Source organism: Hyla sarda, chromosome 9, assembly GCF_029499605.1.
Source record: "Hyla sarda isolate aHylSar1 chromosome 9, aHylSar1.hap1, whole genome shotgun sequence".
Taxonomy (NCBI): Eukaryota; Metazoa; Chordata; class Amphibia; order Anura; family Hylidae; genus Hyla; species Hyla sarda.
In genome coordinates, this window is record NC_079197.1 from 142303221 (window position 1) to 142318516 (window position 15296).

At 47.4% G+C, this 15296-nt stretch overlaps 1 protein-coding gene across 9 annotated transcripts in view; it reads right to left on the minus strand.

The window, feature by feature from the left end:
- Nucleotides 1–15296, minus strand: part of LOC130290752 (cytochrome P450 2F2-like) — a 104560-nt gene that overhangs the window by 39796 nt on the left and 49468 nt on the right. For all 9 annotated transcript variants that reach the window (XM_056538804.1, XM_056538797.1, XM_056538805.1 and 6 more), the window contains exon 5: nucleotides 13626–13786. In XM_056538804.1, the coding sequence (XP_056394779.1) occupies nucleotides 13626–13786 (161 nt within the window). The remainder of the gene's footprint in view (nucleotides 1–13625; nucleotides 13787–15296) is intronic.

Sequence of the window (15296 nt, forward strand, 5' to 3'; positions counted from 1 at the left end):
TTGGGATCGGCATTTTTTTTGGTTAAAGCCACAATAGGAGCCACAATGGTAGAAAAATGTGGAATAAATTGCCTGTAATAATTGGCGAACCCCAAAAAGCGTTGGATGGCACGGAGTCCGGAGGGGCGTGGCCAATCTAAGACGGCAGAGAGTTTATCTGGATCCATTTGTAGTCCCTGGCCAGAGACCAAGTATCCTAGAAAAGGAAGAGATTGGCATTCAAACAGACATTTCTCAATTTTAGCATAGAGTTGATTGTCACGAAGTCTCTGAAGAACCATACGGACATGCTGGCGGTGTTCTTCTAGATTGGTCGAAAAAATTAGGATATCATCAAGATATACAACAACACAGGAGTATAACAGATCACGAAAAATTTCATTAACAAAGTCTTGGAAGACAGCAGGGGCGTTGCACAGGCCAAAGGGCATGACCAGATACTCAAAGTGTCCATCTCTGGTGTTAAATGCTGTTTTCCACTCATCCCCCTCTCTGATGCGGATGAGGTTATAGGCGCCTCTTAAGTCCAATTTAGTAAAGATGTGGGCACCTTGGAGGCGATCAAAGAGTTCAGAGATGAGGGGTAAGGGGTAGCGGTTCTTAACCGTGATTTTATTAAGTCCGCGGTAGTCAATGCAAGGACGTAGAGAGCCATCTTTTTTGGACACAAAGAAAAATCCGGCTCCGGCAGGAGAGGAGGATTTACGGATAAAGCCCTTTTTTAGATTCTCCTGGACGTATTCAGACATGGCAAGAGTCTCTGGGACAGAGAGAGGATAAATTCTGCCCCGGGGTGGAGTAGTGCCCGGGAGGAGGTCGATAGGACAATCATAAGGCCTGTGAGGAGGTAGAGTCTCCGCTTGTTTTTTGCAGAAAACATCCGCGAAGTCCATATAGGCCTTAGGGAGACCGGTTACTGGAGGAAGCACAGAGTTACGGCAAGGGTTACTGGGAACCGGTTTTAGACAGTCCTTGGAACAAGAGGGCCCCCAACTCTTGATCTCCCCAGTGGACCAATCCAGGGTTGGGGAATGAAGTTGAAGCCAGGGAAGTCCAAGGAGAATCTCCGAGGTGCAATTGGGGAGGACCAAAAGTTCAATCCTCTCGTGATGAGATCCGATGCTCATAAGAAGGGGCTCCGTGCGGAAACGTATGGAACAGTCCAATCTTTCATTGTTTATACAATTGATGTAAAGAGGTCTGGTGAGACTGGTCACTGGGATGTTGAACCTGTTGACGAGAGAGGCCAAAATAAAATTTCCTGCAGATCCAGAGTCCAAGAAGGCCACAGAAGAGAAGGAGAAGGCAGAGGCAGACATCCGCACAGGCACAGTAAGACGTGGAGAAGCAGAGTGGACATCAAGGATTGTCTCACCTTTGTGCGGAGTCAGGATACGTCTTTCCAGGCGGGGAGGACGGATAGGACAATCCCTCAGGAAGTGTTCGGTACTAGCACAGTACAGGCAGAGGTTCTCCATGCGGCGTTGTGTCCTCTCTTGAGATGTCAGGCGAGACCGGTCGACCTGCATAGCCTCCACGGCGGGAGGCACAGGAACAGATTGCAGGGAACCAGAGGAGAGAGGAGCCGAGGAGAAGAAACGCCTCGTGCGAACAGAGTCCATATCTTGGCGGAGCTCCTGACGCCTTTCGGAAAAACGCATGTCAATGCGAGTGGCTAGGTGAATAAGTTCATGAAGATTAGCAGGCATTTCTCGTGCGGCCAGAACATCTTTAATGTTGCTGGATAGGCCTTTTTTAAAGGTCGCGCAGAGGGCCTCATTGTTCCAGGATAATTCAGAAGCAAGAGTACGGAATTGTACGGCATACTCGCCAACGGAAGAATTACCCTGGACCAGGTTCAACAGGGCAGTCTCAGCAGAAGAGGCTCGGGCAGGTTCCTCAAAGACACTTCGAATTTCCGAGAAGAAGGAGTGTACAGAGGCAGTGACGGGGTCATTGCGGTCCCAGAGCGGTGTGGCCCAAGCCAGGGCTTTTCCAGACAGCAGGCTGACTACGAAAGCCACCTTAGACCTTTCAGTGGGGAACTGGTCCGACATCATCTCCAAGTGTAATGAACATTGGGAAAGGAAGCCACGGCAAAACTTAGAGTCCCCATCAAATTTATCCGGCAAGGATAGTCGTAGTCCAGAAGCGGCCACTCGCTGCGGAGGAGGTACAGGAGCTGGCGGAGGAGATGGTTGCTGGAGCTGTGGTAGTAACTGTTGTAGCATAACAGTCAGTTGAGACAGCTGTTGGCCTTGTTGCGCAATCTGTTGTGACTGCTGGGCGACCACCGTGGTGAGGTCAGCGAGAACTGGCAGAGGAACTTCAGCGGGATCCATGGCCGGATCTACTGTCACGATGCCGGCTGGCAGATAGTGGATCCTCTGTGCCAGAGAGGGATTGGCGTGGACCGTGCTAGAGGATCGGTTCTAAGTCACTACTGGTTTTCACCAGAGCCCGCCGCAAAGCGGGATGGTCTTGCTGCGGCGGTAGTGACCAGGTCGTATCCCCTAGCAACGGCTCAACCTCTCTGGCTGCTGAAGATAGGCGCGGTACAAGGGAGTAGACAGAAGCAAGGTCGGACGTAGCAGAAGGTCGGGGCAGGCAGCAAGGATCGTAGTCAGGGGCAACGGCAGGAGGTCTGGAACACAGGCTAGGAACACACAAGGAAACGCTTTCACTGGCACTAAGGCAACAAGATCCGGCGAGGGAGTGAAGGGGAAGTGAGGTGATATAGGGAAGTGCACAGGTGTAAACACTAATTGGAACCACTGCGCCAATCAGCGGCGCAGTGGCCCTTTAAATCGCAAAGACCCGGCGCGCGCGCGCCCTAGGGAGCGGGGCCGCGCGCGCCGGGACAGAACTGACGGAGAGCGAGTCAGGTACGGGAGCCGGGGTGCGCATCGCGAGCGGGCGCTACCCGCATCGCGAATCGCATCCCGGCCAGAGGCGGTATCGCAGCGCCCCGGGTCCGTGGAACCGACCGGAGCGCTGCAGTGAGAGGAGTGTAGCGAGCGCTCCGGGGAGGAGCGGGGACCCGGAGCGCTCGGCGTAACACTGACACTATAAGTGTCAGCACTTCCTGTTTTCCCTTGCCAGATCTTTGTGCTCATAAGCCAAGAGAAAGTGTTCCTGTTCTGTATTGCCTTGCTGTGTTATGACCTCCTTGCTTCGTTCCTGACTATGCTCCTGTGCCGCCTGCCTTCCAGTGCCACGTGCAAGAGTCGTGCCAGGGGTAGCGACCTGGGTGCCGCCTGCCGCAGCAAGTCCGTTCCGCTTTGTGGTGGGCTCTGGTGAATACCAGCGGCACCTTAGACTCCGCTCCCATGTATGGCCCACATATCATCCACACAGGTTCAGCGGATCCACTCCTTCAGTGCCGCTTACAGTAAGATCCGGCCATGGAACCCGCCAAGGTGCCTCTGCCAAATGTCGCTGATCTTTCTGCCATTGTGGCACAACAGTCTATGCAGATAGAGCAACAAGCACAACAACTGAACCAGTTATCTGCATTGATGCAGCAGCTCCTCACCGTACAACAGCAGCAACAGCCACAACCAGTTCCAGTGGCTCCTCTAGTGTCTGCAACTTCCGTGGTTTCCATAGGCTCCAAGATACGACTGTCTCTGCCGACGAAATATGAAGGTGACCCTAAATTATGTAGAGGGTTTGTGACCCTGTGTTCAATGCATTTGGAACTTATGGGTGATCAGTTCCTGATGGAGTGTGCAAAAGTGGCGTTTGTGGTCAGTCTTCTTTCTGGGAAAGCCCTGGCCTGGGCTACTCCTCTCTGGGAAAGAAATGATCCGGTGTCCTCCAATCTGCAGGCCTTCCTTTCGGGATTCCGCTGAGTCTTTGAAGAACCTGCACGGGCCTCCTCAGCCGAGACTGCACTCCTGAACCTACGCCAAGCGGACTCTTCTGATGAGGCCCTGTGTGCCACCTTTAACTCCTTGGGAATGAAGGGCGTATGCATACGCCCTCGCGTCCCGTCACTTAAGGACGCAGGGCGTATCAATACGCCCTCTGCATTTCCGATCACTGCCGCTCTCCAGGCGGTGATCGGACCGGGATGCCTGCTGATATCTATCAGCAGGCATTCCGTGGCAATGCCTAGGGGGGTCCTGAGACACCCCCATATCGGCGATCGCAGCAAATCGCAGGTCAATTCAGACCTGCGATTTGCCGCAATCCGTGCAAATCGGGTCACTGGTGATCCGATCTCCCGGAAAATAAGACTGATCGGAGCTGTCAGAGACAGCTCCGACCAGCCTAAAGGATAGGAGCGAGGAGGCAGTGTTGCCACCCCCTCCTATCCCCTGCCATTGGTCGGTCAGGCTGACCACCAATGGCAGGAGGGGGGCGGGGGGTTAGAGTTCATTTCCCCCCCGCTCTGCGCACCGATCGAAGTCGGTACAGAGCGGGGGGAAAACAGGGGGAACACGGGCAGTGAGGGGGGGGGACATGGCCCGGCTTACCCGGACCTGCGGCGGCATCCCTATCATCATCTGAGCGGTGGCCGGAAAGTGCGTCGGAGAAGGCTGCAGTGAAGATCGCGATAAGTGATCTTCACTGTGGCCTTCTAAAAGCTGCAAAACTACAACTCCCAGCATGCCCACACAGCCAAAGGCTGTCTGGGCATGCTGGGAGTTGTAGTTTTGCAACATCTGGAGGTTCACAGTTTGGAGACCACTGTGTAGTGGTCTCTAAACTGTGGTCCTCCAGATGTTGCAAAACTACAACTCCCAGCATGCACTGACTGCCTGAGCATGCTGGGAGTTGTAGTTTTGCAACATCTGAAGTGGCACAGTTTGGAGACCACTATATGGTGGTCTCCAAACTGTAGCCCTCCAGATGTTGCAAAACTACAACTCTCAGCATGCCCAGACAGTCAGGGATGCTGGGCGTGTAGTTCTGCAATATCTGGCCAGTTTGGAGGCCACTGTTTTTCCCCAGTTGTTGCATAACTACAACTCCTAGCATGCCCAGACTGCCCAGGCATGCTGGGAGTTGTAGTTCTGCAACATCTGAAGGGCCAGATATTGCAGAACTACACGCCCATCATCCCTGACTGTACGGGCATGCTGGGAATTGTAGTTTTGCAACAGCTGCAGGCACATGGGTTGGAATCACTGAGCTAGAGTCTGTTTTCTAACTCAGTGGTTCCCCACCAGTGTGCCTCCAGCTGTTGTAAAACTACAACTCCCAGCATGTACGGTCTGTCAGTGCATTCTGGGAGTTGTCATTTTGCCACAGCTGAAGGTTTGGGGCGTCCCCCCCCCCCCCCATGTGAATGTACAGGGTACATTCAAACGGACGGGTTTACAGTGGGTTTCCTTCAAGGAAACTTACTGTGAACCCCTGACTGTGTGAATGAACCCTAAAAACACTGCACTACACTAACAAATAATAAAAAGTAAAACACTACACTACCCTTACACGTCGCCCCCCCCCCCCCCCCCCCCAATAAAAATGAAAAACGTCTCATACGGCAGTGTTTCCTAAACGGCGCCTGTCCTGGCAGATGGGAGTCTTGCAACAGCTGGAGGCACCCTGTTTGGGAAACACTGCTGTAGGGTTTTGGTGGAGACAAGCCCCATCCTTGTAACCGGGTCCACCCCTACTGCAAATTCCTTATTCAGGCCTCAAATGCGCATGGCGCTCTCTCACTTCAGAGCCCTGTCGTATTTCAAGGCAACAGTTTAGGGCCACATATGGGGTATCTCCGTACTTGGGAGAAATTGCGTTACAAATTTTGGGGGGATTTTTCTCCCATTACTGTTTGTAGAAATGGTATATTTGGGGGAAAAACCTGCACTTTAGTGAAAAATTTTTTTTTTCATTTACACATCCGAATTTAACGAAAAGTCGTCAAACACCTGTGGGGTGTTAAGGCTCACCGGACCCCTTGTTACGTGCCTTGAGGGGTGTAGTTTCCAAAATAGTATGCCATGTGTTTTTCTTTTTTTTTGCTGTTCTGGCACCATAGGGGCTTCCTAAATGCGACATGCCCCCAAAAACCATTTCAGCAAAACTCACTCTCCAAAATCCCATTGTTGCTCCTTCCCTTCTGAGCCCTCAACAGCGCCCGCCGAACACTTGACATACACATATGAGGTATTTCCATACTCAAGAGAATTGGGTTACAAATTTTGGGTGGCTTTTTCTCCTTTTACCCCTTGTAAAATTTCAAAAACTGGGTCTACAAGAACATGCGAGTGTAAAAAATTTTTATTTTGAATTTTCTCCTTCACTTTGCTGCTATTCCTGTGAAACACCTAAAGGGTTAACAAACTTACTGAATGTCATTTTGAATACTTTGAGGGGTGCAGTTTTTATAATGGGGTAATTTGTGGTGTATTTCTCATATGAAGGCCCTTCAAATCCACTTCAAAATGGAACTGGCCCCTAAAAAATTCCGATTTTGAAAATGTTGTGAAAAATTGGAAAATTGCTTCTGAACTTTTAAGCCCTCTGATGTTTTCCAAAAGTAAAAACATGTCAATTTTATGATGCAAACATAAAGTAGACATATTGTATATGTGAATCAAAATATTATTTGTTTAGAATGTTTATTTTCCTTACAAGCAGAGAGCTTCAAATTTAGAAAAATGCTAAATTTTAAATTTTTCATGAAATTTTGGAATTTTTCACCAAGAAATGATGCAAGTATCGACAAAAATTTACCACTAACATAAAGTAGAATATGTCACGAAAAAACAATCTCGGAATCAGAATGAAAAGTTAAAGCATCCCAGAGTTATTAATGCTTAAAGTGACAGTGGTCAGAATTGCAAAAAATGCTCCCGTCCTTAGGGTTATAATAGGCTCTGTCCCCAAGGAGTTAAAAAGGGACGTTCTAGTGGAGTCAAGGATGTTCTTGCTGCAAGGGATCCTCCCTCTTCCCTGAGTGATCTTATTCAGTTGGCCACTCGAATTGATGTGCGCTTTGCCGAGAGGTAGGTGGAGCTTCGTCAAGAGCGTGAACCTACTCGGACACAACGTTTTCCCCGTTTGGCACCCGTATTCCAGCGTCCACTTCAACCATCCTCTTTGCCCTGAAGAGGCTATGCAGATGGATCGTGCTAGTTGAACCCAGCAGGAGAGGCCCCGCTGGCACAATGAAAACTTGTGTCTCTATTGTGCCAGGGCGGAGCATTTCCTCAAAGACTGTTCTATACGACCAACTTGTCCGGGAAACGCTCGTACCTAGGGCATGTGGGAGAGGCATCCCGAGGTGTGAATTCTACCTCTCCTCATTTGACCATGCCGATCCAAGTATATACCCCTTCCAGGGCATCGTTCTCTGCTGTAGCCTCGTTAAGCCTATGTACATTTCTTCTATCAACGGGGAATCCCTGAAATATGCGCTGCAATTCCGCACTGAACCTCTTCTCTTACAAGTGAGTGTGTTACAAAAGGAGAAGATCGAGTTCTACGTGCTTCCTCATTGTACTTCGGAGCTTCTTCTCGGTCTTCCCTGGCTACAACGTCAAGCTCCGCATCTCGGCTGGAAAACTGATGAGGTAACCTGCTGGGGACCTTACTGTCAGAACCACTGTCTGATGACTACTCAGCCTAAGACTCCTTCCCTGCTGGGTCTGCCTCTTCCTTATCGTGATTATTCAGATGTGTTCTGCAAGAAGCAGGCAGAGTGTCCTCCACCACATCGTCCCTATGATTGTCCAATCGACCTTCAGCCTGGGACTACGCATCCCTGGGGAAGAATTTACCCCTTCTCTGTCCCTGAGTCGCAAGCTATGGCTCAATACATCAAAGGAAACCTACAAAAGGGCTTCATTCGGAAGTCCACCTCTCCTTCTGGAGCTGGATTCTTCTTTGTGGGGAAAAAGGACGGGTCATTCCCCCCCTTATTGACTATCGGGGACTAAATAAAATCACGAGCAAGAATCGCAACCCTCTACCTTTGATTTCGAAACTCTTTGATTGTCTACGGGGTGCCAAGGTCTTCTCAAAGCTGGATCTGCGTGGAGCATACAACCTCATTCGAATTCAAGAAGGAGACGAATGGAAGACGGCCTTTCACCGTGATGGGCACTTTGAGTACCTTGTGATGCCTTTTGGCCTCTGTAACGCTTCGGCTGTCTTCCAAGAATTTGTCAACTACATCTTCCGTGATCTACTCTACACGTGTGCTATTGTGTACCTTGATGACATCCTAATCTTCTCGCCCAATTTAGAGGTGCATCATTCACATGTGCGACAGGTCCTACAATGCCTCCGGGACAATCATTTACATGCCAAAACTCGAGAAATGCCTTTTTGAGAAGTCAAGTCTTCCATTTCTTGGTTATATTGTTTCCTACCAAGGTCTCCAGATGGACCCTGATAAGCTGCCGGCAGTTTTTGTCTGGCCTCGACCTACTGGCCTACGGGCAATACAATGCTTTCTGGGGTTTGCCAATTATTATCGTCAGTTCATTCCACCCTTAATTGGTTACTGTACGGACAGGTGTACAGGATGATAACTCCTGTACTGGGCCACCACAAGCTCCCTTAAAAGAAGCCGTCCTCGGCGTATAGTCCTGGATGGTGGATGACATGAAGTGACCACTGGAGGCCACGCAGTAGTAGTTATAAACAAAAACAGTTCTTGGGGCATTGTGCTAATGTCCTACACAGGGCTTATAACAAGGACAGAGTTCATGTGGCATTATAAATGAATGTCCTGACATACTCATGTAAACATAGTTTTTGAACCAGGGGGTAGTCAACAAATGGTTTGTGTAGGGTAATTGACTTTGTAACTGCATTGGGGCGGATCGGGCTGCCTGAGGCTTTCTACCCAGATACCTGTGCTTAACGGGGCCAATCAGCATGTTTTGCTACTTCTACCCGTAACAATAGATTAACAATTACACTGATTTTATACATTTTACAGTATATAACAACAGCATATATACAATAGCTTTTTCACCTTTTTGTGCTACTTACACTCACCAGGTGCTCTCTCTGGCCACAAGAGTACCCTGTGCACAGTGGACAGTAAAACAATAAGCATTAGACAGAGTACAATTTTATGGACTGAATATAGCTATGTATACTGACTATAAGATTACAGTCCTGACTTAGTACTGTACACTACTTTCTGTACACAAAATTAAACAGTATATAAAACGTTTTTATGGCTAAACAATACTGACGTTATAGTACTTTTTTACTATTGACTATCATATACACGTGTGCTATGTACAGTACACTAACTTGGTGCATTTTATGGCAGTCAGGTATATATATATATATATATATATATATATATATATATATATATATTTGTCTTCTTGTACAGGATAACTCCTGCATGACTGCCATCGCTACCAGAAAACATTAGACACTACAGACATTTGCGTAACATTTTATGTGCACTTTATTACAATGTGACCCCAGCAAATCAACTCCACATCAATATCAGGTATTGCATACATTTGTGCAAAAGAAAGCGAACAATATATTATTCCTTTATATGAATTATAGTACCGCTCTACAGTTCCACGTACTTTAAGAGTATGTAGTAAAGGATCTCGGCCTATGCCGGGCACATAAGCATAAGCTTACGTATTATAGTTGCAAGTGTAGTTCTTGGCAAGTCCGCCAGGTGCATTACTTAAATGTTGTGATGGACCCTGAAAAACAGTAGTGGTACTCCACAAAACTCTCGACTTGATATTAGGGAAAAACAATAATTAAACATGTGACTTTATCCCGAATATTTCCCATCCCAGCCTCGCCTATCAGGGTGCTTCCTGGGCTGAGACATGTAGCGGGGACCACTGGACTGTGCCCCCTCCATGGGACTGACTCTGGTGTTCCATGACACCTGGAATAACTTAGAATCAGTGATGATGGGGCTCACTGTTACCACCATTTGAACCGCAGCAGCTTGTGCCACTGGGTGACAAATTGTTGGTGCCCGTTGGGCCAGTTAAACCTCCTCCTCAGTAGGAGTACGCCAAGGCACTATGGTTGGTGCCCGTTGGGTAGGCCAAACCTCCTTAACGCTAGGAGTGGGCCTAGGCACATCTGTAGACTTCTTCTTGGCTCCTGGAACGTACTGAGGCACCATCACAGGACTTTCTGGCAGGAACTCTTCCTCTTGCTTGTCCTCACCCTTCAGCTTGGGGGACAGCAGACCAAAAGGATCAGCATTCCAATCTTCAGAGGGAAAGTACACAAAGGGGATTGTGTAGGATTCTTGGACTTGGGGACAGCTGCTGCCCATTCCGCTCGTGCACTCTGGACTGGTGTATACTCCACAATCTCCCCGCTCTGCAGAGAGTGAAGCTTGGTAGGGAGACAGTCCCTTTTTACTGCTCTTCGATTCACCAGAATAGTACCACCGTGATGGCAGTCCATGAACGTGCCAAACCCCCTGACTTTATCAAACTTGATCCCTGTAGCTCTGCGCCTTTCCAGGGGTGGCTCTTCAGGCTGTGGATGATCCAGCATCCGGATGTATACATGTCCCAGATGTTTGGTGTCTCTTAGTTACGCCACGCACATTTCGTACGGTAACTCTTTTAAGTCATACTCGTGCCTCCTCTGCGCCCTCATCTCCTCCACAATTGCAGCCGTATGGGCCTCCTGTCTGGTCCTCTCGGACACTGCTGCTGGGACTGGGGATGTTCTTTTCCAGGCAGAGGGAGTAGGTATTGGTGCATGTATAGGATTAGTTGCGGCTCATCGCCGAATACCCATTCGGGAAGTGGGGGTGAACTGGGGTGTACTGTGGACTTCTGTGCCTAGGGGGTGTACTCTAGGCTAGACTGACTAGAGGGAGTAGAAAAGGTGGCTTCAGCCGGAGTACTCACGTCAGACTCTTCTTTATGCAGCTCTGCTTAGGACCCCCAGGACCGATGATGTGGAGACAGTCTTACCGGCGATGGTTCCGCCCTCAGGAGTTGCTGGCCACTGCTCGTCGTCTACCGGCAGCGGGACCCTCAGGCATGCCTCCTCTCCTTCTAGCGTCAGGTTCTGCAGCCGGTCCGCAAGCTCCTGGAACACCTGAGCTACGGTAGCTGCTACTTTGTGGGTGCTGGGAGCCATCTTGGGACTCACGGACCTCGTGTTCTACTGGGCCTCTGCCATCTTACTGTGCTCACCAACTTCCTGCAGACTGTAGAGATTTAGCTGCGCTGCTCCTTTTATATTGGGCTTGGGCATCAGCAGTGCGTCCCTGACTTCTTCCCCCTCCCCCCCTCCCCCCGGCAACCGGGGGCAGATCTTTCTGGTTCCACTTTGGATTCGAGACTGCAACTTGACTTCCCACCCAGGGGAGGGATGCTGACCTGCGTGGGACTTTTTAGTGCATTTTTCTTCTACTGCTTTAACCCCTTCAGGTACGCCAAACACTTTGCTTCTGTACAGACTTTACACATGGCAGGTACAACTTCAATACTTTTCACAATGGCAGACAATAAACTTTTCTTGACCTCCACCTCTATTTCACAAGCACCTTTCAACATATGAGTTTCACAGACAAGGTCCCGTACAGTTTTGGGTGCAATTTCTGTAGCACGGACGTGCACATTTTCGGCAGTGCAGACAAAATTCAGACTGGGGGGTATTTTTGCAAAAGGCGCACACCCGTCTCCTGTTCGTAGGATGCCAAAAGTTGTGGTGAGGGTGTTGAAGGGCAGATGTTGTTAACCCTTAGGGCAGATGGTATTAACCCTTAGTGTCCATGATGCCAGGGCATGGTTATCCTCTACACCACCCGAGGTATGGCCGCTGGTTCCTGGGCCAGGCGTGGGGTAAATGATCACTCCAATGCAAGGTTAGGGAACAACAGCACTTTACTGAGGCAGACAGATGTTAAAGTCTTTACAGTTCAGTTCAGGCCCAAGCACCTTTCTTGGTTACATAGGCCTTGACAACATAGATTTAAAGAGACAAAAGCCTCAAAAGATTAACCAGCATATAACATAAGAGCATTTAACACTTTAGAGTCCTGAGGAGGGATGTGGACCCAGGGGAACACTGAAAGGAAATCCGCCACACAGGACGGACAGGTGTAAAGGATGACCACTCCTGTACTGGGCAACCACACAAAATGCAAGCGAGATCAATCTCATGGTATGGTCAGGTTTAAACATTTTCCTATACTACAATAGCAGCCTCCATGTACATGGCTATACTTAATTCTAATATAAAATGTTAAAGTGGACCTCACAGAAGGAAAATGGGTGGCTAGATAGTCATCATGATTCTGCTGATACATTTTTATTCCCATAGGCTGCCAGCAAGATGTAAGCATATTTTTTAATATGCAAATAAGGTTCAAGTGCCCAGGGGGATTTCCTTAGCATGTCCTCTTTATCTAGTGGCTGTTAGTCAAACAAGGTAGGTGAATGCAGGAGGGTTGTGGTCTGCTTGCATCCACCCACCCTAAAAGCCACTAAATATAAAAGAGATGAGCTGAACTCACATGGGCTCTTGCCATGCTGGAGAATGCCCCCTGGACAATTGAGCCTCATTTGCATATTTATTAAACGGTTTATATCTCAGAAATGAAGAAGACTATTGAAATAAAAATTACTGGAATCATGGTGACTAGCCGAATGCTAGTTATTTACACTCATTTTCTTGCTCAAAAGGTCACTTTAAAGGGGTACTCCACTGGAAAAAAACTTTTTTTAAATCAACTAGTGCCAGAAAGTTAAACAGATTTGTAAATTACTTCTATTTAAAAATCTTAATCCTTTCAGTACTTATCAGCTGCTAAATGCTCCACAGGAAGTTCTTTTATTTTTGAAGAAGAGAAAAAGAAACCAGGGCAACTCACCAATTACGTAAACTTCAAGCTTCTTTATTGATCCATGAAGGGTATAAACTGTGCAAGACACGGGTGGACAAACAACAAGGGGACGTTCGTTCGGGGCTACGGTGCCGTTTCGCAAGATATGCTTCAACTGGCCCAACTGGCGTGGGCCAGTTGAAGCATATCTTGCGAAACGGCACCGTAGCCCCGAACGAACGTCCCCTTGTTGTTTGTCCACCCGTGTCTTGCACAGTTTATACCCTTCATGGATCAATAAAGAAGCTTGAAGTTTACGTAATTGGTGAGTTGCCCTGGTTTCTTTTTCTCTTCTTTACGGATTATTTGCATTGGACTTTGCTATTACCAGTGAGCACCATCAGACGTGGTTAAGCCAGCAGAGGCATTGGATGTCAGGTGCTTATAATTAAGGAAGCAGTGCCGAGTTTGTTTCTTTCTACTATTGAATATCTTTTATTTTTGAATTTCCTTTCTGTCTGACCACAGGGCTCTCTGCTGACACCTCTGTCCATTTTAGGAACTGTCCAGAGCAGGATAGGTTTGCTATGGGGATTTGCTCCTACTCTGGACAGTTCCTAAAATGGACAGAGGTGTCAGCAGAGAGCCCTGTGGTCAGACAGAAAGGAAATTCAAAAAGAAAAGAACTTCCTGTGAAGCATATAGCAGCTGATACAGAAAGTACTGGAAGGATTAAGATTTTTAAATACAAGAAATTTACAAATCTGTTTAACTTTCTGGCACCAGTTGATTTAACAACAAAATGTTTTCCAGTGGAGTATCCCTTTAAGCATGTGAAATTCACTTTGAAATCTACAGTTATACTTACTAATCCCCAGCGTGTGCTCATGATTCGGAAGTTGTCTTGAACGCATAACACAAGTTTTTGGAAATGTTCATCATTATATTCAAACCGGTTACCAAACACTACAGAGCAAATGACATTGGACATTGCACGTAGTATATTGTAATTGGGATCTATTGAGGATCCTAAAACAACAAATAAAGAAAAGCAAATGAATAGCTAAAGTTCAGGTGTAACTATTGATGTACAAAACTTACAATTTAACAGTTTTATGACCAACCAAGTGAACATTCCAATGTTTTCAAATATCATGACAATCATTCAAAAAGGGCAAATACACATCAGTCTGTAGTAGTAGGTTATCTTAAAAAAAAAAGTATTTACAAATGTGTAATGTACAAAAATGTATCCCCTATCTGCAATCTCCTGTACGGGGTCCTGGCTCTCCCTGGGAGCAAAGCATGCCGATCCCTGCATGAAGCGGCGGCCGACACACTCCCTCATAATATCTCTATAGGAGAGCCAAAGATAGCTGAACGGGTCTCCCTTAGAGATATATGGAGGGGGCATATCGGCTGCTGCTTCGTTTACGGGGTGCGACATGCCTCGTTCCCAAGAGAGCCGATGCCCCATACAGGAGATTACAGGGTTCCCAGCGGTCAGACCCCCCACGATCTAAAACGTATACGTTTTTCTGCATCTAATATCTTCTTTAATGGGGTATCTTATATAGTCGGGCACCTTGTGGCCCCTACAAATCTTAATTTTGATAGGATAACAGTATTATTTAGATCTTGAAAACAAAGAAAGGCTGACTCCTCAAGGCTATCCCTGTACAGTAAAAGTGTTAATAGGTTTTGTGTAAACTATGTACATAATAGTAAATAGTCCTTGTATAAATCAAGAATAAACCACTTTAATCTATAAATATATATCATCCATAGAAAAAGTATGCACAAAACATTAAATAAAATGTGAGTAGAATGTAATATCTACTACACATACCAGTATTACATCCCAGATCCAACTAGGTGGCTATTAAGTACCAACAATGAAAGTAATAATAATGATTGGAACAATTTCCTTGTGCAAAAAGTCTTTGCGTATCTGTGTTGGCTCTAATGCACACCTAATGGCTCCTCTAATAAAATGTTAATAGACTCTATATTTATCATATCCAGATAAAATATTTTTACTCACGATATCCCTAAAAGAACCAAGTCAAGTTCAAACCGTGCTAGCAGAGGAATGGCATCCCGTTCCCTCATTGCATGTACAACAACTTGCAACGCCAGAAAGTATAGCAGTGACGGAAACAGTAAGTCCTGTAGTCAGACCACAATAGAGAATAGATGGATGGTGGATTAGTAAACTGTTTTTAGTTCTCCTCTCAGTCTGACTTCGCTACTCTGGACTCACAGGGAAAGTGTGTGTAACAGAGCTGGATGTGGATAGGCTTGCTGCGGCAAGGCGAGGTACTGAAGGAGGAAGCTGTAGCGTAGTCTACGTAGCAGAAGGTCAAGGCAGGTGGCAAAGGTGCGTAGTAAAAAAAAACGTAGCAGGAAGGTCTGGATACAGGGGTATGGCAAAACAGGCAATAGGGAACGCTTTCTCTCAGGCAATAGGCACTGAAGATGCGGCAGGGAAGTGTGGGAGGTGCAAAAACTTATAATGTGGTGTCAGATGTATTCACTG